General features: G+C 39.4%; 1 protein-coding gene across 3 annotated transcripts; it reads left to right on the top strand.

Annotated features, from left to right (window-relative positions):
* Positions 1 to 44: 44 nt before the first annotated feature.
* Positions 45 to 24,635, top strand: LOC144503573 (cyclin-T2-like). Of its 3 annotated transcripts, none has more exons than XR_013499515.1 (10): positions 45 to 252; positions 2,796 to 2,877; positions 9,896 to 10,024; positions 10,370 to 10,430; positions 16,292 to 16,354; positions 16,528 to 16,897; positions 17,977 to 18,140; positions 19,742 to 19,812; positions 19,906 to 21,058; positions 21,181 to 22,644. XR_013499515.1 is itself a non-coding variant. In XM_078228126.1 (10 exons), the coding sequence occupies exons 1-10, from the start codon at positions 104 to 106 to the stop codon at positions 21,219 to 21,221; spliced, it is 1,959 nt and encodes a 652-aa protein (XP_078084252.1). In that variant the 5' UTR covers positions 48 to 103; the 3' UTR covers positions 21,222 to 24,635. The 3 variants fall into 3 exon arrangements, 2 of the variants coding, with proteins under 2 accessions (XP_078084252.1, XP_078084251.1); XM_078228126.1 differs by having other exon boundaries at positions 48 to 252; positions 16,528 to 16,573; positions 21,181 to 24,635; XM_078228125.1 differs by having other exon boundaries at positions 48 to 252; positions 16,528 to 16,573; positions 19,906 to 24,635.

Below are 24,635 nucleotides of genomic sequence, written 5' to 3'. Positions count from 1 at the left end.
GCCGATCGGCGCCGTCATTTCCGGCGATTGTGCGCGCTGGCGGAAGGCGGTGCGCGTGCGCCCTGCCGGCGACGCTGGGAGTTGTGCTCGCGCTGTCGGTTCAATGGCAGCCGCTTCGTCGAAATGGTATTTCAGCCGGGAGCAGCTGGAGAACACGCCATCCCGGCGATGCGGGATCGACACCGACAAGGAGCTGTCGTACCGGCAACAGGCCGCCAATCTAGTCCAGGACATGGGCCAGCGGCTCAATGTGTATCCTTCCCCCCCCGTGCGGGAGACCAGAAGCGGTTTCTAGAAATGTCCGGGGGTTGGGGGAGCGGGGCCCGGCCTTGTGGTGGGCCCGGCCCGGCCTGACATGGCGGCGCCTGACCGATCTGAGGCGGCCCGGAGTTGGGAAGGGAGCCGAGTAGAGGGTCCCACAGCCGGGGGGGGGGGGAATGAATGGGTGTGTGTTTGAAATGTTAGCGGTTTGGGAGGCCGGGCCGCTCAGCGGCCGCTTCTCTTTTGTAGTCGGCTTTTTTTTTGGCGGCATCGCGTTTCCCGGCTTTCTGCATCTCCGGGCTTGTGAGGCTGGAAAGGGGAATCGCCTCCCGAATGTAAATCGGTCCGTTTGCTCCCATCTTCAGCTCGCTCGCTCTTTTGGGGGGGGGGGAATCGCGTGGAGAGGCCCCGGCAGGATGGATCTGGAACAGGTGGTGCAACAGGGCACAAAAGACAACATGGCTGCCGGCACCAGACCGGCAATCATCATGGTCATGGCGCCACGCTTTAAAGCCACACAACCTGATGGATCAGAGGACAAAATCCACACGGTTTCCAATCTGTCTATCTTTGCAGTCTCGCTGCTGATGCAGAATTTAAAGCGGGGATCCGTGTAGATTTGTACCATGAAGATTATAATCCTCTCTGTTGCGATGAGGAGGGGAATAATTAGTTTATGGGACGTTTAGATGTGAAGAAGTTATCCAATCAGTTAATGGTCCAAATGACGCCTTCAAGATAATTTATGCTTGGCACACTCGAATCTGCCGAACGGTTTAATATTTTTCTTGTCATTTTGTGTGTAACCTGGACTATGAAGGAACACTGGAGCTGTAAGAAGGCTTTAGGAACATACGTAATATAATTTTAGGCTATTTTTTTTAATGAATTAGAAGGGCATTTAACAAAATAGGAAAAATGTTCTAATTGTATGAATAGTCCATCCCTGATTCTTGTACCACTATTGTGGCACAGTGGTTAGCACTGCTGCATCACAGTGCCAGGGACCTGGATTCAATTCCAGCCCTGGGTCACTGTCTGCGTGGAGTTTGCACATTCTCTGTGTCGGCGTGGGTTTCCTCTGGATGCGCTGGTTTCCTCCCACATTCCAAAGATGTGCGGGTTGGCCATGCTAAATTGCCCCTCAGTGTCAGGATAAATGGGTGGAGTTATAGGGATAGGGCCTAGGTGGGATTGTGGTCAGTGCAAAGTTGATGGGCCAAATGGCCATCTCCTGCACTGTAGGGATTTTATTGCTCACCTGAGTGAAGCTATCTTTGCCGCAGATATAGTTTGAGATGAGTTGGAATCATAGAACAATAAAGCTTTTACTAGCTCTTTGATAGAGCTATCCAATTAATCCTGTCCCTTTGCTGTATTCCCCATTGTTAGGCAAGGAATGAACCATGCTGCTGTTAATGATGTAGTCTATGACAAATGCAATTCCTATATATTAATTTGGGTAATGTTCCATAATATTGGGTGAAGCAATCTGGGTAAGTAGAGGTTGCTGGCCGGATCTGTTTTTTGAAGCAGCACATTGTAGTAAATTTAAATATGTAAATATGGCAAGGATTTTGGTGACCGTTATGAACAGCCAGTGTGATCGGGTCCAAACGGATTGGAATTTGTAGCATAGTTTCTGCCAAATTTTGAGGACTATTGTGTTTGTGGCCCTTTTATAACAGGGCTAGAATTTATTTATCTGCATAACTTTTGCATTGATTTTGTACCTTTGAGCTAAATTGCCTATTTCCAAGATTGAATACTTAAATTAGTTTCCCATTCCTGCCTCAACTCAGTACTGTGGGAGTAATTGAAGGTGTACAGATTGTGTGGGTCTCTTTTACCCTAGTGTATCCTTATTGCTATACAATTGCATGTATTTTTTAAAACTTCATGCATTTGGATTCTTTAATTACTGTTATCAAGCAGTATTGCACACGCACAGTTCCTTTTTAGTTGATTTCTGTCCAATCCAAAGACAAATTATTTCATATGAAGACTCTTCATAGCTGTGTATTGCTGAACACGCCACAGCTAAGATTGATTTGCCATGTCCATGCAGTTTTCAATTTCTACAGTAGTTTATTTTAGTGCTGCTGAACTAATCAGTTATACATATTGAAATTAAACTGGGAGGGGGTGGGGGAATGTCTTAGTTGATCTACAGCACAAATTATCTAAAAAAAATAAATTTCTAATGCCAGTGTGTGTTGGAAATCACGGCCTCCCCAGATAAGTTTAACAGCAAATATTTCTGAGGGTACACATGGCCATGCTGGGATATTTCCTTTGGAATTGGAAACAGTTCAGTTCAGGATGGTGCAAATTTAGGTTTGGAAGTTAAAAGAAATACTACTTTCCTATTGCTTTGTCCCCATGATGAAGTTGATTTTTTTCCTGGTCTAAAATTCCTCCTTTTTCATTGAATTATATTTTGCCAAAGCCTCATTTTGATTGCATTTAAGCAAAAAGTTCTAACATGCTTTCTTAATGTCTCTAGGGTACGCTTTCCTTGACATATATTTTAGCTCTCAATTGACCATCAACACTGCAATTGTTTATATGCACAGATTTTATATGCAACATTCTTTCACAAGGTTTCATAGAAATGTAAGTGTTTTTATTTTTTACTGCCTTGCAGAATTTGATTGACTAATTGTAGGCCTGATATTGGAGGACCAAGTGAAAACTGAAATTTTAAGCCATTTCAGATTAATTACAGTTTGATTGCAATTGATACTTTGATTTTGGAATTTTATTTTAGAATATTAGAATTTGGAGTTATCTAGCAAGAATAATATATGGTCTGGTATGCTCATGGAATATATTTTATGCAGAACAACAAAATGGTTTTGTCATGAATTATAGTGTACAAGTGTTTCTCAAGCTTCTCCTGCAGTGACTCCATTTTAATGCTTGAAAATTAGTGCAACCATAGAGTGAAAGGAGTTAAGGTCAGGGCGAGGAGGGATGAGTCAGTGATTTAATCCACAACCATTTTGAAGGCTCTTGTGTAAAGGAGCCTCAGCATTGATCCCAGGACAGTCCTGTCAGATTCACAGTTTGACAGTCACCATTGCTGCCTTGGGGTTTGTGACCCCTAACCTATGACTTGGGAACCTTTAATGTACACCATTTATTAATTAAGTTTGTAACAAGTATGATATGTAAGTAAGCTATGTGGCTTTGGCAATATAGAACTACCTAGCTTTTGAAAAAGTGTTTAATTTTCCACGTTTTTGCAAGCAATGAGAACAAAACATTAAAAGTCAACAACATTGAGTTAATTCCTGAGTTTCAAGCCCCTTGTAAAATCATAGTTTACAGAATTAAGACTAGTTTGTAGATGAATGAATGCTTTCAAATGACCTGCATGTGCCTACTGCACAGTGCATCCACAAGCAAAAGCTACTTACACAAGCTTTTTGCAAGTTGCTGCCACCAAACACCCAGATATGTTTTTTAGTAATATTAATTTATGGTCATGTAATGTTTGTATTTTCATCCTGTGGATTAATGATAGTGCTGTGAGTTCGCACATCCTGGTTGCTGCCAAAAGCACTCTGGAGCTTTTCCTACATTTAGTGTAATTTTGTGTATTTAAAGATTGATCTCATATTTGTGATGCATTCTGGGCTTTTGATTAGCTGAAAAGCTTATCTTTCAAATGAACAGACAACCAGAAGAAAGGTAAAAATAGTTTGTTTCAAAAATAGAATGGGCAGAAACAATTAAGATACAAGGGAAGAGGACCATGCAAGGGGGTACAAATTTGTTTTCAATTTTTCAAAAATGTAATTGCATTTTAAATACTTTGCTCCAAGAAGTTGCATGCCAATAACTAATTTGAGTACAAGAGTTACTAATTCTTTAGTGATTTGATTTTTGAAGCACTGAGACGTTTCAATGTGGTGGTGTTATACAAGTATTCGTCCCATTTTATCTGGCCTCCGTAAACGTGCACATCTCTGCCATTAGACTTGAAGTCGTTTGAAGATTGGAGCTTTGTTGATCAGATGACCTTCCCTTCCACATTGTACATAAAGAATCATGTCTGAACCACAGCATGCTGATTTTTCTCCAATTCTCAATGACAACTCTTGTTTTATGCGCAGGGTGAAATTGATCTGGTTTGTACTTGTAGCATTCAAGTTGTTTGAGTCTTCAAAGAGTTTCCAAGTTTTAGAATATTTTTGTACTAAATATTTCTAGGTGAATCATCTTTATTTTCATGTTCAGAGTTGATTGATCAAGGTGGATTAAATTTTACTCCTGCTTGACACCTGCATTCAAGATCTGCAATCGTTGTGGATCTATCCTGGGATTGTGGTAACATTTATCTGCATTTCAATCAATGCAATGTGATTTCCAGGGTAGTGCAACCTGTTGTGAACTTGGCAGCGGGATATGAATCTGCCAGATCTACTACTAGATCTGCTGGGAGGAAATCCATTGGATCAGAATGGCTTTCCTTGATTCTTTATGAAGAGATGACATTGAATTTCAGTTCACTGAAGAAGTTTGCCGTCAGCAAGAAATAATTTATGTTCAAACACAGTTCTCAATGTGAACCGCTCAAGTCTCATTCTTTACTGACTCGTTTGGTGGAAATTAGGGTATGCCCATGTTCCTATATTTCTGTGACCAGGTTACTCAACCTCTAGGATCTATTGTTGCTGTGTTGCCATCTGGCGCAAAAGGAAATTTAATGCATTGGCGTCAATGTGATTGAACAGCACAACTCAGTTGATCCGGATGTTTCCATACATTCTGTAGTAATTGACTGTCTTTGTCTTTAAGTTAATGATGCAAATGGCTAAATGTGTTTGTCTCTGGAAATGTCCTTTAAAGTGGCAAAAAATGAGGTGCCTCACTTTATATACTGATTGCTCATTTGCCTGTAATGGTTTTATTTGATCCAAGTCCCAGAGAAATCTGCCAAAATAGATATTCTGTCATGGCTTTTGTGGATCTTGCTGCATTGCACATGGTTTAATTCCAATACTTTTGTGGACATCTACCATAATGGTTTGTGAAAACCTGAGTGATGCATAGGGCTGACAAACAGTCCAAAATCCCTTACTGTGTGAAGAGGCTTCTTTATTCAACTCTGCTGGATTTTTTATGGCAGTCCATCTTCTGGTTATGTATTGTAAATCGTCATTGCAAGGCAACTTTATACTTTATACTTTCCCAGTGAGAGTTGGAAGAGCTGCACAATTGCACTACACGTTTATGCTCAAAGAACATCTTAAATGGGATTGATATCTTGCATTTCAGAACCTCCCTCAAGGTTTGAAACAGTAACTTTCTCAGGCCAGTACTGCCATGAAACCGTTGGTCATGGTGTTGATGAGCAAACATGTTCTATTGTTTCTGAAAAACTATTTTTGATATTACTGGAACTATTTTACACACTGGTGCTATGATTCCTTCTGTGATGCAGAGATCATGGAGGTAGCTAATCCCATTGAAGAAGGTGGTCTTGCGAAAAAAGCATTGAACAGATTGTGGCTGCACATGTCCTTTATCAACCAGAATGACCTCAAAAGATGAACTGCTCATGTGCAAGGAGCAAGAACACAAATCTATGCTCAACCACATTCTTGGCACAAAGTAGACTTGAGGTCCAATCTTCATTAGCTCTATTCTCCAATGATCAAGTCGGCAACATACTAGGGATAGTCTGTATAGGTGATACCACCTAATGAGGTATGCAAACAAGCAGGATGTGACTTATTCCTGACTTTTGTCTCGATACCATGCAGATATGGCATTTGTGTCACAACTTCAGTCCTTTCTGCTCAACAGCTTGCAGGCATGCAGAATATCGCTATGGATGCTCTGAGGAGGGACAGTTCGGCTGCACCAACAGACATACTAACAGGAGACAGCTCAGCTCTTTGACAGGTGGGGTTTTCCAGCAAGGGATGTTAATTACTACATTTCAGACTAGAAATTGACTATTTTATTGCAGGCACGGACAGTCCACGTTTAAAATTTGGCAAATCTCATTTGACTTTAACACTACCCAAGATCTATCATGTATGGAGAAGAGTAAAAGCGGTATCTTGAAATCCCATTCTGGCCAAGAAGTCCTTGGATGTGGCTGATTGCTTGACCGTAACAGCTCACATACATAAGAGACAAAACCAAATATGGCATTGTTCTTTGTGCCAATCTTGAGAGCTTGGTCTCGAAGGCCAGCTTCATGGCAAGATGTTCTTAAGTGTTGGATACCATTTAACCATTGAAAACTTCTGTTTCAAAAATCTACCAAATCAAAATGGTTTGGATTTTGGAATTGCGAATGAAATGTTTGGATTCTAGCTACAGTCCAAGTTTCCTGAGGATCTAGTACCTAGTTCATTAGGATATTTGCATTAACAGACAAAAGTGGCAGATTTTCAACCTCAATAAAACATTTCCATTCCTGTTCTTCTCATAATGGTGGTTAAAATGGACTTGCCTTGGTGAGACTGCACCTGCAGTATTTTGTACAGTTTTGATCTCCTTATCTAGGGAAGAATGTACTTGTCATAGAGAATGTTATGGAGGTTCACCAGATTAACGCCTGAGATGGCTGGATTGTATAATGGAGAGAATGGGGAAGCTGGGCCTGTATTCTATGGAATTGCAAAGACTGAGAAGTGATCTCTTTGAAACTTACAAAATACTTAGAGGGTGTGACATGGTGCATGTGGGTAGGATATTTCCCCTGGCTGGTGAATCAGAACCAGGAACACAGTCTCCAAAAAGGCAGGCCATTTAAGACTAACATGAAGAGGAATCTCTTCACCTATAGGGTGGTGAATCTTTGGAATTGTCTACCCCAGGGAGCTGTGGAAGCTCAATCATTTGAGCATGTTTAAAAACAAATTGATAGATTTCTAGATGCTAACGACATTGAGGAAATGGGAGTAGTGGGGGAAATGGCATAAACACAGATGATCAGCCATGATCTGTTTGAATGGCGGAACAAGCTTGATGGGCCGAATGGCCTATTCCTCCTATGTTCCTACTTTGAAGGTAATCTTTTCAACTTGGTCTTTAATTGATAAGTAACAGGTGGTTCAGAATGTGGCGCTTATGCACAGTGGCCGGGATGTAGGGTGACTTCCTTATTAAGATGACTCTTGCTTCATGCTAAATCCTGATCCAAGGAATGTATTATATAGTGTGCTGCCATTACCTTGGGATGTCTCAGTGCTTCACAGCTGTCATTGTAAGCAAGTGTGACAGCCAATGCATGCAAGGTCATACAAACTGCAAATGAGATAAATGAATAACTGATTTTTGTTTTTATGTCCTGTATGAGTGAGCAGTATTGACCAGGGCATCAGGAGAGTTCTGCTTTTTGAACAGCAGGATCTTTGGTGGTCTGGCCAGTATTTGTGAATTTAAATTGAAGCTCTGCCTGCCAGAACTGGTATATGAGGCCTCAGTGTAAAATCTCATCTAAAAACCGTACTTTGTCATGCTGTAGGAAATTATTGGGACCTCTTGGAAAAAGCCTTTGTTAATTTAGTGTTCAAAGTTCTACTTTTGCCTGCTTTATAAGATTGTTGCACTTGTGGAGATTTTATTTTCATCTGAACATTATGATACACCAACATACAGCTGTTCTGTTTAGAATAGGAGCTAACAAGTTTATTAGATATAGCAATTCACTATTGAAGCATAATGTAAAAAAACTGCAACATGAATGGAAGCTGTAAATGCATGAAATATGTTTTTCCTCTTCAGTGAACAAAGCGCATTGTGCGTAAGAATTATGAATGCAAGAAAGCATAACACTAGAAATAGGTTTCTGCTTTTGTACCTTGTGATTTTTTTAAGATCATGTGCTATACCATTTATATTAGCTCTGGGATTCTGTTTATTAAAGCTTTTTAATTTGGAATGGTGAGTTAGATATTAAGCTATAAGAAAAACCATAAGAGACGGGCAGAAGTAGGCCATTTGGCCCACCGAGTCTGCTCCACTATTCAATGAGATCATATCTGATCTGATATAATCCTCAACTCCCCTATCCTGCCTTATCCTTCTAACCCTGGATTCCCTTACTGATTAAAAATCTGTCTAAGCCAGCCTTGACCACAATGACCCAGCCTCTACAGCCTTCTGTAGTAAAGAATTCCACAGATTCACTACCCTCGAGTGAATAAATTCTTCCTAATCTCTGTTGTAAATGGATGACCCCTTATTCTGAGATTATGTCCTCTGGTCCTAAACTCCATAAGAGAAAACACCCTCTCAATAGCTACCTTGTCAACCTTCCTGAGAATCCTATATGTTTCAAGGTCAGAAATAACTTCAGAAGTTGATTTAACAAGAGAAGCTAGGGCAAATATATAAATATACAAATGCTTTGGCTGAAATGCATCACTCGGTTCGTGTATTAGCTGCAAACTTGAGGGGGACTTTTCCAGACTATGGTGCACTAATTTTGACCACAACCATAGTAATTTTGTCTGGAATAAGCTCAATGATCACTTAAGACTGAACAAAGATCATGGGCACTAATATAAATCCGATTTTAGATGATGGGTTGATGTTTATGGGGAAAAGAATATAGATAAATCTCATAAATAAACATGATTGTAGGGTGGTTCTTGTGTTTTCCATTTCCAGGGTAGTCCAAGGCAATCTCAAACTTAATTGTGGTTTCTTGTGGTGATATCCCCAATGAAGACACATGCTTGACATGCATGTTAATTCATTGACTTTCACAGCTTGCAGATCTAGGTCTTCAGCCTCCCCCCTCAACTAGTTTCTGAACTACTGTGATATATTTTTGGTCTGTAGAGGTGGAATTAATGAAAATATTAAGTTGGATATCATATCATTCTCCTCTGAAGTAAAACTTCCAGCTTATTCCTTGCATTATCTGAACTTGCATGAGGATTTAAAGTGTATCGTTGCCACTGGAATGATGATTTTTAAATTAACTTGCGTACATGGGTAAGTGTTCTGAACTTCATGCACATACTAATACAGATGCTTGCCTTTCTAAACAATGCTATGGAGTGTGGATTTGTTTTATGTAGTAAGTTTGTTTTAGCTACTATCACAAATTACTGAACTTTCAAAGATAGTCAGCATGTGTCCACAATGCTGCCATTTGATGAAGGAAAATTAAGTTCATTCAAATGGATTTTCATTGAGACAATATTTTGTGTAATATGGTAGTGACAGGTGATATAGAATAGAAATGCAAAAGTTGTATCAGTTTGAATACTGAGACTAAATTCTAATGACACAAAAATGTGGATATTGAAATACCTGGACAGCCTTACTTGCCTATAATTTAATGGTATTTGAAATTTATGCTCCCAGACGATGTGGTTCATTTTTTAAAAATAGCACCGAGGGCTACATATCGAAAGATAATAAGTTGAGAAACTGCTCTGGGTGAAAACAAATACCATTTTGTGTTATCTGGAATTTGGGAGCAATGCTATTAAATTTTGATTTAAGAGCAGTAACATTTTAAACATTTTTGATTTTAAGTATAGTCGTGCTTAGGCTAGTTAACAAGTAATGACACTGCATCAAAATTTTGCTTAGGATTTTTGCTGGATGCTAATGTTTGTTCAGGCATTTAACATTTGAAAATTCTTGACAGGTAATTTCCCCGGCTGCTTTGTTCTTGGCTGCAAAAGTAGAGGAACAACCACGTAAACTTGAGCATGTCATAAAGGTGGTACATGCCTGCTTGAATCCTCAAGAACAGCCACTAGATGCTAAGAGTGATGTAAGTTGTAAATAATATAGCAAAGTGACATACTGGATAAAACATAACACTTAAAGCATTGGATTTTTAATGAAAAAGACTTACTTGATCTGCAATTTGTTATTTTTGTTATTAAAAAATTGTTATTTTTATTTTGTAAGTAAAATTAGTTTTGCTAATTTATTTTGAGTATAAATTGTCATTGCTATAGCTAAATGAACTGTAACACTAACTTTGCAAAACCAACTATTTTCATTACTTATGCAAAAGTGAACTTGAGGGATAATATTTACAAAAGGGTGAGATTGGCTTGCTTTGGATTCCACTGTATAAATTTGTTCCTAATACATATTCTTTAAACTGCAGGCATATCTTCAACAGGCCCAAGACCTGGTCATACTTGAAAGTATAATACTGCAAACCTTGGGTAAGTTGGAATAAGGGCTAGATTACAGTAACATACCAGGTTTTGAAGAGAAAAGCGTTGATTTCACAGGTGCTGGGGCAATGTAGACTAATCTGTTGAAATGCTTTACACTGTGCGCACATTCTTAGTCTTCGAGTTCTGCATGTTATTTCCTGTTTGCTGGTGTTCATTGCAAGTTAGGCTTCATTCAATAATAGTTTCTGCACTAAGGCTTTTGGTTCTTGGTTTGTCGGTGACTCTTGAGAGTTGTTATTTTGCCCATCTATCCTTGCCCTCAGAGGTGATCAGCCATTTTCTTGAAGCACCGCAATTTTTGTGACAGTGCTTCCATTGTGGTGTTGGAATTCAGAGAATTTGGCTCAGAGGATGAAAGAATGATGTATCATCAAGTCAAGGTGATGTGTGATTTGAGGCCCTGACCTACAGCTGTTGTGCTTGTCGATGGAGGGTCAATGAGCTTGTTGCTGTCATAGTAAGTTCTTGTAGGGCATATATTGTATCAACACAGGAATTTTGGTATTTTCTTCCTGTGGTCTTGCAGATTAAATTATTTGTTTTCATTCCCGGCATGTTTAATTATCCTTGGTTAATTTTTCAGAACCTAATGAATGGCTTTGAAACTAAAGCATGAATACTAACAGAGTGTTTACTTCCAGGGAATGTGTCTGGAAACTAAAGCTTTTTGCTATCGGAACAGGAGTAGTCAATAACATAGAGATGGAGGAAATTGGGTGCTGGAAAACTCAGCAGGTCTGACAGCATCTGCGAAGAACTCGTGTTTAACACTCTTTTGGCTCTAGAGATGCTGACAGACCTGGGTTTTTCCAGCATCTGTAGTATTTACTTTTATTACAGGAATGGGAAGAAATTTATTGTTCTATTGGTAGCAAGATTTTGCGGCGGTGTTCACTTAACAGGAAGTGGAATAATGTACTGTTCTACGCTAGGAGTGTCAGACCATGCAACGCACTATATTCTGGTGAAGTACAGTTGTTTACTGAGCTATTTAATTATTTTATTAGGGCCATTTAGTTTAATTAGAGACCCTTAAATCTAACTAGAAGGAAATTTGAAAATTTACAGATGCTTGTAATTTTCTTGCTGCGAGTTGGAAGATATCGGCCTGAATTGGAAATTATATTTTTTCCTTTATTATTTCCGGCACTTAAAAGTGCCTTCATCTCTCCCTCTTTTTCTTAATTTCCTCTTTGCTTTTGATATTGTTGCTGGGAAGACAATTCTCAGTTGGAAACTGCACCTCTAGATATAGCCTTGTTTGCTTCCAACCCTTCACACTGCCTTGCCTTCCATGAAGCCTGTTGCAACCTGCACTATTTTATTTACTAGGGGAATTTCGCAGTAACTTCATTGCAGTGTTAATGTAAGCCTTACTTGTGACTAATAAACTTTTTTTTTACTTTACTGTGACTAGCCCCTAAACCTACCACCCCATTTCAATATGGGCTTCCTTTTGAACTAATAGTTCAAATTCGCGTATTGCAGGACACTGCCTCCCATCCCAATTTCTTTCTGACAGTGGAAGGTGAAAGATACGTGGCTGTCACTCTGTTACTGTGAAATCTCTATTGTCTCTGCTCGCTTTCTTCCTTCACCCTATTTGTTCTGGTACTCTTCATTTCTGTACGCTTCATTTATGGATTTCCAACAATATCAGGGTGTCTCCTCCCATTATCCTGAGCCCACTATCGTTGCTTCTGTTAGCTCCAATTCACCCCTGTAATGCCCTCACCCATTGCTACTCTTCTGGTTTGAGTCCTACGAAGAATTTTAAAAATAAATTGCAGGATTTTATCCATAATGTATTTCTGGGAGGAAAAAACTTATTTAAAAAATATTGAAACCTGTTGACCAAAGCTTGACAAGTTAACTAATCATTGGTGTGGAGCAGCTTATAACTGATCACAACTTGCTGCTATCAGAAGTTGTTCAGGGTTACTTGGGTAGAAATATTACATATCTACTTTTGGAGAGGAAATTATTTTCTATTAATCATTTTTGTGCTGCTTCAATCCTCCTGTTTTCCATTTTTTATTTTGGCTGCTGTTTTTTTCTGGATCTTGTCAGTTTAGACCACAGAGCTCACTTACCTGCATCATTTGCATGGAATTGATGACTTGATACAGTGAATGCTTTTGAAGGCGTTTTGAGATCCTTCAAGACTTTTCGGGTTGAACTAAAGTTGTATTCTTTTCTCTTTATAGGTTGTATTTCCCTGCTAGTCTTATCCTTGCAATATTTTTAAGACCTTCAATGACTTTTGCTTTGTTGCTTCTTCCAGATTTTGTAGATGGTGATTATATCTGTTGTTATTTATGGGATCTTTGTGTAAAATGGCTACTGCATTTCTCTGCATGAGTCGATATGTTTTTTCATAAAGCAACTTGTACTTGATGTGTTTATTCAGTGATGGTGCCGTATCAGTATTCCTTCTCAGTTAACAACAGTATTGATACACATAGAGGACAACAATTTATTTAATGGTTCTGATTTTTTACAATGCCATAATTGCTGTTCATAGTGTCATTTTCTGGATCATTCAGTTTTGAAGTTTGCAAGTACTGCCCTAGTTCCAGTAAAATGGTTCTGCTAGACTAGATTCTGGCTTCAAATATTTAAGGATCCTTCTGAGTGACAGATGCCTGCATTGTCATCTTTGCGCAACTTTTAGGTTTAGAAAGTTTGTTACGAACTCTGCACAGGGAATGAGCTTCCTTTTATTTTTCTGTACCATTCTGTCAAAAACATTGACTTTTCTAGCCAGCCTGTGCTGACATTGATCACCAACCATTAATTTCCCAAGTCGCATTATTCACAGAATTTCTGGCTATTCTATTTCATTGCATGGGCTATGAGTCAAGTTTCTTGCCCCTTGATCATCCAAAGTTAATTTTTATCAGAACCTATCTAATCAACGGAGCATTAAGGCCAATTGTGTAATAGGAAGGCATCAGTCTTGAGCCATTCTACTGGAAACATCGTTGGTTCATCTGGAATTGAAAGTGCACCTGTTGTCAGTTGTGAAGGTGTCAGTGTCAACTTAAAAATCACACTACTTTTGCTGACTGGAAAGCATTTTGCAGGTCAGTAAGTAACTGCACAATGTTACGCAGATGAGTGTCTGCTTCTCCCGGAGCTTCTGCAAAGTCTCTTATTTTAAGACAGTCATATTCCCAGCATTGCAGCCTAGAACAGCAAAGTCTCATGGTACTTTCTGACAGATCAAAGCCAATCATTTCAGTAATGGCTGATGACTTCCTGGTTTATCTGAAAGCACACCATACGAAGGCTCTTGTCAGAAGAATAATTTGGGCACAATATCAGTGCATTGCTGGTGTTTGGAGAAGTCTTGAGGGTGTCCTACATAGATCCTAGCTAGTCTTGTGGATTTTGGCTGTAGGTAACCCAATTTTCCATGAAAAAGAGACCTCATCCTGAACGCTTGGAGGAGTTGGGCTTCCCTGGCAGCAAGCTCAACAGCAGTCTGAAATGGATGAGAGAAATAACCTGTTCTTGGTTGCAAGAGTTATGGCCACCTTTGCACTTCTCTCAGCATCAACATCTGATTAATACGCCGAACTATACCTTGCCACTCTTCCAACAGTAAATATGTTGGGATCAATAGATCTTGATCTCTACACAACTCTAGTTCATCTACATTTTTGAAACTTCATTTACCCGATGTAGGCATTGCTAGCTAGGTCAGCATTTATTGCTCATCCTTAATTGCACTTGAGAAGGTGGTAGTGAGCTGCCGCCTTGAACCGCTGCAGTCCTGTGTTGTAGGTACACCCACAGTGTGGTTGGGGAGGGAGTTCCAGGATCTTGACCCAGTGACAGTGAAGAAATGGCAATACATTTCCAAATCAGAATAATGTGTGTGGGGCTTGGAGGGGATCTTCCAGATGGTGGTGTTCCTATGTGTCTACTGCCCATGTCCTAGGTGGTAACAGTAATGTGTTTGGATGGTGCTGCTTCAGGAGCCTTGGTGAGTTTCTGCAGTGCTTCTTGTAGATGCTATGCACTGCTGTCACCTCGTCAGTGGTGGGGAGAGGAAATGTTTGTGAATGGAGGGCCAATCAAGTGGGCTACGTTGTCTGGGATGATATCGTGTTTTTTGTGGCGAATTGGAGCTGCGCTCATCCAGGAAATGGAGAGCATTTTGTCTCACTCCTGACATGTAGATGGTGGACAGGCGACAGGTTTTGGGGAGTCAGGAGTTGAGTTACTCACCGCAGGATGCCTGGTGTCTGACCTGCTTTTGTAGCCACAGAATTTATATGACTATTTCACTTTCTGGTCAATGGTAATCCCCCAGGATGTTGGTAGCACTTATGAAAGTGTATTGTCGGGCAATACAGCAGGATATAGATAGGCTGGAAAATTGGGCGGAGAGGTGGCAGATGGAGTTTAATCCGGATAAATGCAAAGTGATGCATTTTGGAAGAAATAATGTAGGGAGGAGTTATACAATAAATGGCAGAGTCATCAGGAGTATAGAAACACAGAGGGACCTAGGTGTGCAAGTCCACAAATCCTTGAAGGTGGCAACACAGGTGGAGAAGGTGGTGAAGAAGGCATATGGTATGCTTGCCTTTATAGGACGGGGTATAGAGTATAAAAGCTGGAGTCTGATGATGCAGCTGTATAGAACGCTGGTTAGGCCACATTTGGAGTACTGCGTCCAGTTCTGGTCGCCGCACTACCAGAAGGACGTGGAGGCGTTAGAGAGAGTGCAGAGAAGGTTTACCAGGATGTTGCCTGGTATGGAGGGTCTTAGCTATGAGGAGAGATTGGATAAACTGGGGTTGTTCTCCCTGGAAAGACGGAGAATGAGAGGAGATCTAATAGAGGTGTACAAGATTATGAAGGGTATAGATAGGGTGAACAGTGGGAAGCTTTTTCCCAGGTCGGAGGTGACGATCACGAGGGGTCACGAGCTCAAGGTGAGAGGGGCGAAGTATAACTCAGATATCAGAGGGACGCTTTTTACACAGAGGGTGGTGGGGGCCTGGAATGCGCTGCAAGTAGGGTGGTGGAGGCAGGCACGCTGACATCGTTTAAGACTTACGTGGATAGTCCCATGAGCAGCCTGGGAATGGAGGGATACAAACGATTGGTCTAGTTGGACCAAGGAGCGGCACAGGCTTGGAGGGCCGAAGGGCCTGTTTCCTGTGCTGTACTGTTCTTTGTTCTTTGAAAGCAAGTTCCAAGACTTTGGACAAATATCTTTATTTTAATGGTTTTTGATGCTTCACCTAGTGTAACTTACTATGGTGTTTCTGCCTGGTGGAGTCTTCATCCTTCCGATGATGCACATTTGTCTATCATATTTTTCATTGGGATATGTGCATCTCTTATGAGATTGGAATTTTATTGCCCATCATTAGCTGTCATTGAGTAGCTAGTGGTGGACTACCTTCTGCAGTGATGAAGATAGTCCCACAATGTTGTTACGTGGCTGTGTCATCCATGAGTGCTGTCTGGGGAAGCTGGGCAGAAAGGTCAGTGTTCAGCAGCTTTGATTGAGAGTGTAATGCTGTTTTGTTGCAAGACTTAAGTGCACAAGCAAGACTCATATATAACATTGCCGAGTTATAAAATCATGCTGCTTTCATGTATGCAGTACATTCTTACCAGAGACCAACTTGCTCTGCTTTTTAATATTAGCTTTATTTAATTTCCTTTAACTTTAAATGTTTGAATTTAATCACACTGTTTCAGTTGTCTGCTGTTTGAGGTTTAGTGATTTTTATCCCATACCTCTTAAAAGTATATAAATCCCTATTGTAATACTGCTTTGTAAATAAATTGGGATTAATTGAACTGGTTTAACTTTGCAGGTTTTGAGATTACTATAGAACACCCTCATACTGATGTGGTGAAATGTACCCAGTTAGTGAGAGGTGAGTTTTCCATATTTAATAGTAAATATACATTGGACACTGAAGTTCTGTATTCAATTAAGTACAGTGAATAATTACTATGCTCACTAAGTTTTTAGTGAATGATATCCAAAGATATTAAACTGTTGTCCTTAGTTTTTCCTTCAGCTAATTCTGTTTTATTTTTGTTGCAGCAAGCAAGGATTTGGCACAGACATCCTATTTCATGGCTACCAACAGGTTGTTATCCTGACCCTCTTTGTTGCAGTTTCAGGCACACTATTGCTTCCCTTACTGCAGGGCCCCCTCACAAGTGTCTCAAGCCCTTGTTGCAACAGAGAAATGTCCTTTCATCTGCAATGATGGTATCTCTCTGTTTGCAGTGCGGTGTACTGTACAAGGGTATTTTGGGCACTAAGGGGTTAAATGCACAATGAGAAGTGTAGTGGTGCTCTCTGGTTACATTAACTCGATTCTGAGTGCATAACTCTAAAAATTGGTAGCCTGAATAGCAACTAAAGATTACAAAGAGATAAACTTAACCTAGAATTCACAAGCATCATGGTAAGTATGAAAGCATTTAACATTTTTACACTTCTCGTTGAATTGCAAAATTTAATTTTTCCAAAATTAATTTGATTTTTGCTAACAACATTTTGATGTTTTCAGATTTAAACTTTACAGCACATTTTGAGAACTGCAAGTTGTTGGGTTGTACTTCCAGTTGCAATGGAAATTATTCAGTGACCTCCTAAAACTAACTGGAGGTACCAAATGTGGGTAATAGAAAAGTTGATGTCGCAGGTTCTGCTGAATAAATTTATTCAAGTATAATAATTAGGTTCTAAGGAGTAGCGGTCAAAACATTTTAGTTCACTTAATTAATAAATTGAAATTATTGTTAATATCAATATCACTAATTAGCTGCTCATTGATAGTAACAACTTGTATAACTTGTTGTAAAATTGCCTAAAATATGGTTCGGGGGGGGGGGGGTTGGGGGCGGAGTAGAAACTAGAACAGATCCTGTATTTTGGTGTTCGGAGGGTCTGGATTTTATGCAAACCCACATGCAAAAAAAGGTATAAATAACCAATGCACATTGATTTAATTAAAATGACATCCCCGTTGACTTAATGTCTGAACTTCCAAAAATATTTGACTGTAACGATCTTCCTTACTAGATAGCTGTTCTAAACTTCAGTGGTGATGCAGGAATTGGCACATTCTTTGCCAGGGAAAACTTGCTAAAGATCATGAACATTGCTACTAAGAATAATATAATTTATCACCACTGCTAAATGTTGAGTTGTTCATGACCAGATTTTTTTGTCATGTAAAAGGGGCATCTTAAAACTTGAACTACCTAGTAAGGAACATGGTGGATACTAGCTTGACATGAATTTTTCATTAAGCCAATGTACAATGGTATATATACTACCTTCATTGGGCGTATATTTGCAACATGTTCGGCCATACTCAATCTGGAGAAAACCCATTTTCAGCTTTGTGCTGGAAGTGTGACCCACCTTCTGCAGATATTGATGTCTGTCTTTTCACTCAACAACTAAAATGCTTCCTGTTTTTTGTCTCCTTTGTATTTTTTTCCATGATCCACCGATCATCAATATTCTCCACTACAGTTTGCACCTGACAACATTTTGCTTGCAATACAAGCCTACCGTGATAGCATGCGTGTGTATTCATCTGGCTTGCAAGTGGTCCAACTGGGAGATACCTGTATCCACAGATGGCAAACATTGGTGGGAATATGTGGATCCATCTGTAACTCTGGAATTACTTGATGGTTAGTTGTAAATTTGCAGATAAAGTAAGATTTGTAGTCTTTGTTTTGGTAACCATGATGTGGAGATGCCGGCGTTGGACTGGGGTAAACACAGTAAGAGGTCACACAACACCAGGTTAAAGTCCAACAGGTTTATTTGGTAGCAAAAGCTGACGAAGGAGCATCGAGCGCTCCGAAAGCTAGTGGCTTTTGCTACCAAATAAACCTGTTGGACTTTAACCTGGTGTTGTGTGACTTCTTACTTGTTTTGGTAACACAGGGCTACGTAGTGAAACAGGATAATATTTGTGCACTAGAGCAGTGCAAGTAAACTAATTTTGTGTTGTATTGTAGCGAGTGCTGTATTATCACAGCCCTTGATACACACTGGGTGGGGCTTTACGGCCTCGCTTGCCCCAAGATCGGAAAATCCTGCCTGAGGTCAACGGACTTCCCATTGTCCGCTCCGATTCCTGTGGTGGGCGGGGCAGTAGAATTCCAGCATATATCTAGCTCTTCCCACCCTAATCATGCTTAACAGTGATGAGGAAGATCAGTAATTTGTGTTAACAGAATGACTTGGGAAGACCACCTATGGAAGGTCTCCAGGCAGTAAAGCACTGAAACTATCTCCTCAGAAGTTTGTTTTTCTTTCAGAGATTGTAGAATATTTTGTACAGAAAACGATTCTGAAAAATTGTTTCTCTAAATTATGCATTTTATTTTTCTACCTTTCCACATGGGTGAAATTGAAAAAGCAAACTTGGGGAATATTTCCCAGAATTGTATGAATCACATAGTTGTCTAAGAATAGTATGGTACCATTGTAACTGTCTCCAACTAGAAATTCCAAAAGGATTTGATGATTAAAAACAAACCTACAAAATGGGACAAGTTGAAGTTCTTTTCAAAATTAGTCTCCCCCAAAAAACATTGGATTCTGTTACTGGTATAATATTGTATCCCCATTTAAAACATCGTTAAAGGATGCAGTGGCATGTCTAAGTTCCTGTTGTTTAGCACCAAATTCTTGGACCTGGAAACTCTTAATTGTGAACATTGTGTAGAATCCCTATAGTGCAGGAGGAGGCCATTTGGCCCATCAAGCCTGCACCGACGACAATCCCACCCAGGCTCCATCCCTGCAACCCCACAAATTTACCCTGTTAATCCCCCTGACACTAAAGGGCAATAAACCTAACCTTCGCATCTTTGGAGTGTAGGAGGAAACTGGAGCACCCAGAAGAAATCCACGCAGATACGGGGAGAACCAGGTGCTCCAGTTTTCTCCCACACTCCAGAGATGTGCAGGTTACGTTGATTGGCCATGCTAAATTGCCCTTTAGTGTCAGGGGGATTAGCAGGGTAAATTTGTGGGGTTGCAGGGATGGTGCCTGGGTAGGATTGTTGTTGGTGCAGGTTTGATGGGCCGAATGGTCTCCCCCTGCACTGTCAGGATTCTATGGACTAGTCAGTAAAAGAATTCCAGCAAGAATTGTATTCAACATAACTTTAAGAAAATGATTATGGTAAGTTTTTAGTATGTGTATGTCTAAGGATATATGAATGATTGCCAGAATTTTTTCCCATGACTTGACCTTTATTTTAAATTTTATTTGCAGAGTTAACACATGAATTTCTGCAAATACTCGAGAAAACTCCAAGCAGATTGAAGAGGATACGAAACTGGCGGGTAAAGCTTTTAGTTTTCAACGTTGATTTAAGTTGTCTTATTTTTCATTGTTATTGTAAGTATTAGCTTCATTTCTGTTTCTTTCCTTTATAGGCTAACCAAGCTGCAAAGAAACCAAAAATAGATGGCCAGATAGCTGATAATGTTCTTCCTGGTTCATCTGGGCCCCATGAATCTACGTGTTCTATTGGTGGTGATCCTGCTTCAAGTGCAAATTTTCCTAAATCAAATTCCACAACTGCCCTACCTGCATCCTTGAACTCTGGTAGTATTTCAATTCCAGTGCATGTCCCTGAAATGATGGCTACTACATCATTCAGTTCTACCTCCCAACAAGAGTGGCCTCAGCATCCACACCAGAACATGGAGCAAGTTCATTCCCACAAACAAGATCTATCCATATCTGTCAACAAAAATGATATGATCTGCATTCAGCAGTCAACCTCTGGACAGTTAACTCAAAGCCATCATCGATCTGAAAAAGGTTCAGGACATTCATCCAGTAAACATGAACATCTTAAATCTGGTAATGGCAAACATCATGGATTCCCCCTTCCATCTGTTCCAGCTCCTCAAAAATTAGCTTTGGACAGATATAGAGAGAAATTTGCTGCAGAACTTGCAGTACAGAAACGCAAACTAGAAACACTGGAGTCTGATGTGAAAGAACAATATGCCTCTGCTGCTCAAGCCCTGGTAGAACAACAGAAGAAGCGTGTGCCAACACAGCAGCAAATTCAGCATAATAGTAATGCTGTGACTTCGCCAATTAAAATGAAAATCCCAATTTCGTCTGAAAAGTCAGAGAGGCATGCAGCAGATAAAAAGGAAAAGGGTTTGCTTAAATTAAGGATACCCATCCCACCCACAGAAAAGGCTTCTAAAGATGAGCTGAAAATGAAAATTAAAGTTCCCTCCTCTGAAAGACATAGCTCCTCTGATGAGGGCAGTGGTAAGAGTAAGCACACAAGTCCACACGCAGGCAAGGAACACAAGGAGAAACGCAAGGACCATTCTTCTCACCATCATCACCATAGTAGCAGCCACAAGTATTCGCATAGCAGCAGCAGTAGTGGGAGTAGTAGACACGGTATTGATGGATCGAAAGGAGGAACTTTGCGGAGTCCCGTAGGTCTGAGCGGTGATGGCAGTTCCACTGGCTCCAGCTCTTCACGCAAGAGGGCGCACGCCAGTGATACCTCTCACAACCACCATCCCAAAATGAGCAAAACCTCCAAGACTGCAGGTACTTCATCTAGCTCTTCTTCCTCTTCCTCTTCTTCTTCCTCCTCTGTGAAGCAGTATATATACCCTTACAACTTAATTCTTAACCTTCCCTCCTCCCCTCCTCCCACTGTCACATACCAGGTGGGCTATGGACAACTCAGCACCCTCATGAAACTGGATAGGAAACCTACAGAGGCCAACGGTCACAACGCCAATCCAGAGTACAATGCAAACAGCCAGCACATGGACTACAAAGATACTTACGATATGCTGGAGTCACTCTTAAGTGCTCAAGGAGTGAACATGTAGCCGTAATTCGCAGCCTGTGTTTGAAGTTGGAATTCTACTCCCTCTTAATCCAGTTGTGACAAAAGTCATTGCTGCCACTGCTTCCATCAGATCTGAATGCTGCTTCCCCATTCTCCACTTTGAAAAGGAGATTAGCGTAAGCATAATCAGAGGTGAATGTTGAAAGGGTTGTGCTCTACGTAGTATTATTACATACTGTAACTTCTAGCATGAAATGTGCATATTTAATTTTGCCGATATTTCAGCAATTGAAAATTAAAGATGGCAGACTGCTGCTTGTGAAGGTTTAATGCCTAATGTGTTGTGCACACTGATAATGTGGCAGTTTATGTTGGTTTTGCAATCTGTCAAAGCCTATGTTCATATTGCCACGTGTTTCAAAAGAGTGCAATTTTTTTCAAAATTTCATTTGTCCTTTTATTGTATGGTGATTTTGCATGTTTCTAGGACAAAAGGGATGTAAAATGGACATTAGAGACAACTGTATTAGTTTACCAGAAAGTGGAGAAAAATGTACATACATTTTTGTATGTTTAGATGTACTATGAATACTCAGGTTTGGAGCTGCTTGTAAGTATAAAAAGTTTAAAAAAAGAGAGGTTTACATATGACTGACGTTGCTATAAAGTGCATTTAACAATTTCCATGGCTTGTTGAAGTAATTTACCCAGGCACCGTGCTGTTTCTTGATTACATTGGGTTATTAATGTAACATTAAAAAAATTGTCACGACTCATGTAGGAGAGAAGTTAAATCACAAGTATAATAGCTGTATTTTTTTAGGTTAGCTCTTTACGTATTACTTTAAATACATCTTAATCTACAGGGATCAAGTGTCAATCAGCATCTTAACTTTCCAGCTTCTGTATGCTTGGATTATAAAGTAAATGGAACAAGTTATTGTTAATGATGTGATTTCTTTTTCAGGCATAAATATATATATATATAGGTTTGCAGTCAGCTACACAAGTAAAGATATCTTAAAAAGGTATTATCTGACCTTTATGACTGATAGAAGCACCAAAATAGTACTGTTGAAAATTATAGCATACATCTTAATTATTGTAGTTACAGAAGACACTAACTATTTTGTGTGTGGGGACAATGCAAGAATAACCTCCAAGGTAGTCTGGTCTTGAGAACTGATCTGTATGTTTTTGATCTTGGGCATTTGAGACTAAAGCATCCTTCAAGCCATGATAATATAAAAACAAATTGCTGTTGGTGGTCAGATATTACCTTCTTAACATTGAACATTTCTTAGTTGAATTCATCAATAAATGTGATAGATATTCACGTTGTTTCCTGTAGTCTTTCTTTGCTTTGTCATGAATAATGTTGCATCATTCAAATAATAAAGCTGTGTCTTAAGCTTTGAAAAGCATTCTGAGCCTAATGCAGCAGTTAATGAAATATTAGCTTTTAAAAGAAGACTGCTGTTTAGCTACAAATTTTCTAATTTATACAATTGAAACATTTTATTACCTCTTATTCATCCATACTGCTTTGATTATTTCTAAACCAACAATTCGGAATCAGGTAATCCTGCTCCTTAGACATTTACTAGTATAAGCATAAGTGGTTTGGCTGGAACATTCCTTGTGTTTTCAAGCTTTCAAGTTTTATCACATTGTTTTTTTGGTACTGAAACTTGTATCCCCTCTTTCAATTTCAACTGCTTTGCTGTATATTTTTAATAATGGAATATTATCTGTTAACTGAATATTCCAGTTGTAACTGATCAAGGATCATGTGTAATTTTCCAAATATAATACCTGCTGCAATTTTCATGACTCAAATTCGCCTTATTACCATGTTTAATATGCACTATACTTTTGCAATACTGCGATCAAAGTGAGGAAATTTTACAAAGCTAACGGGTCAGCTCCTGCCCTAGTTTACTGAGCAGCGGGCTCCAAGCTCACGCAAAATTAATGATACTCAGGTCAATCAAATAAACTGACAATGTTGATCAATCGAACATAGCATGTGACATGCAGATGAATTTCTCAGGGCAGCAAAGAATTATCTGACAGGTCCTCCATGGTTTGCTCAAAGGCCTCCTTTGTTTGGAATTGGAATCATTTTTTTCCTTGGAGCAAACATTAAAGTGCGGCATCTAACAAATCCGTCAACTTGGTTGACATTGTTTGCTAATTGGTTCCTTTCATTAATAGAATGTCCTGATCATGAACCACCTGTACACGGCTGAATTCTTCGTAGTAATAATTAAGAGTTAAAAATTTTAACTGTTAACGTGGCAGAGAAAAGAGCAAGTTACACAGCAGCCTTCAAATTTGAGGTGATAAAAGTTGCTGAGAACCATAACAGCGATGTATGCATTATTATTCACATTTAGAAAAGATATTCTTGACTAGCTGCGTTTAGATTTGTTTATACTGTGTAATATGCACCCTAACATCTAGATAAACATTTAGGGAAAAATGTGTATCCAGAAAATTAGCTGTTAAAATTGTTCCAATTTCACAAACCATGTTACAACAAGAATTTATTGTTACTTTTATCTTTATTTTCCTTCCTTCTTCCTATGGACACATCTGTATGCTTTAGGCTGTGTTGATGTATTATATTTTCAGATAATCATGTATGGGCTTCAAAAACCTGGACAAACATGCAGAAAGGTTGTTACTGTTTTCAAACTAGAGTTATATCTGAGCATTACTTTTTAAATTGTTTAATATTAAATCTTACTGGTTTTGCCCTATTTATAATCAAATAAACTTACACTTGCATTCAGGTATTCACTTAAAATAGACTTTTTCTTCCTGGTAATGCCTGCAACTGATGCTTCCCAATATTCAAACTTGACCCGTCTTTCAAAGAAAATATCTTTTAACAATGGAAGGTGAGAAAGATATCTGTGAATATTATAGGTTTACCACCTAATCAAGGATACTAATGCATATCTACAACCCACGGGATAGTTAAAACATAAATCCATCACTTGTACAAATATCCACTCAAAGTAATAACAAAAAGATCTTTGTCACATGGGTGTCAATTTATTTGTGATTCAGTTGGGTAAAATCTTGCATTCACAGCAATCTACTTTCAGCAATTTGCTTTGTTTCATTTTAATTTTGTAGATTTTCTTTGTGGCATCCAATTTAGACTGTCTATAATCTCCAAAGCTGATTCCTCTTTAGTTGTGAAGTAGGCAGTCGATACAACACAGTCCGACTTCTAAATGTGCTGTTATGCTGCATTTGGTTTATGTGCATCATTGTATAAGCCAATAATAAAACAAAAGCAAACAATTCTGTGTT

Source organism: Mustelus asterias, chromosome 14 (genome assembly GCF_964213995.1).
Source record: "Mustelus asterias chromosome 14, sMusAst1.hap1.1, whole genome shotgun sequence".
NCBI classification, from domain to species: domain Eukaryota; kingdom Metazoa; phylum Chordata; class Chondrichthyes; order Carcharhiniformes; family Triakidae; genus Mustelus; species Mustelus asterias.
Note: the sequence above shows the minus strand (reverse complement) of the source record. Positions and strands in the feature narration are given on the sequence as shown.

Bases quoted from the DNA above. Each gene is read 5' to 3' on its own strand.
- LOC144503573 (XM_078228125.1), top strand. From the start codon at position 104: ATGGCAGCCGCTTCGTCGAAATGGTATTTCAGCCGGGAGCAGCTGGAG. The intron at 10,025-10,369 runs GTAAGTTGTAAA...TTTAAACTGCAG, and splicing joins CACTAGATGCTAAGAGTGAT to GCATATCTTCAACAGGCCCA. The intron at 16,355-16,527 runs GTGAGTTTTCCA...TTTTTGTTGCAG, and splicing joins ATGTACCCAGTTAGTGAGAG to CAAGCAAGGATTTGGCACAG.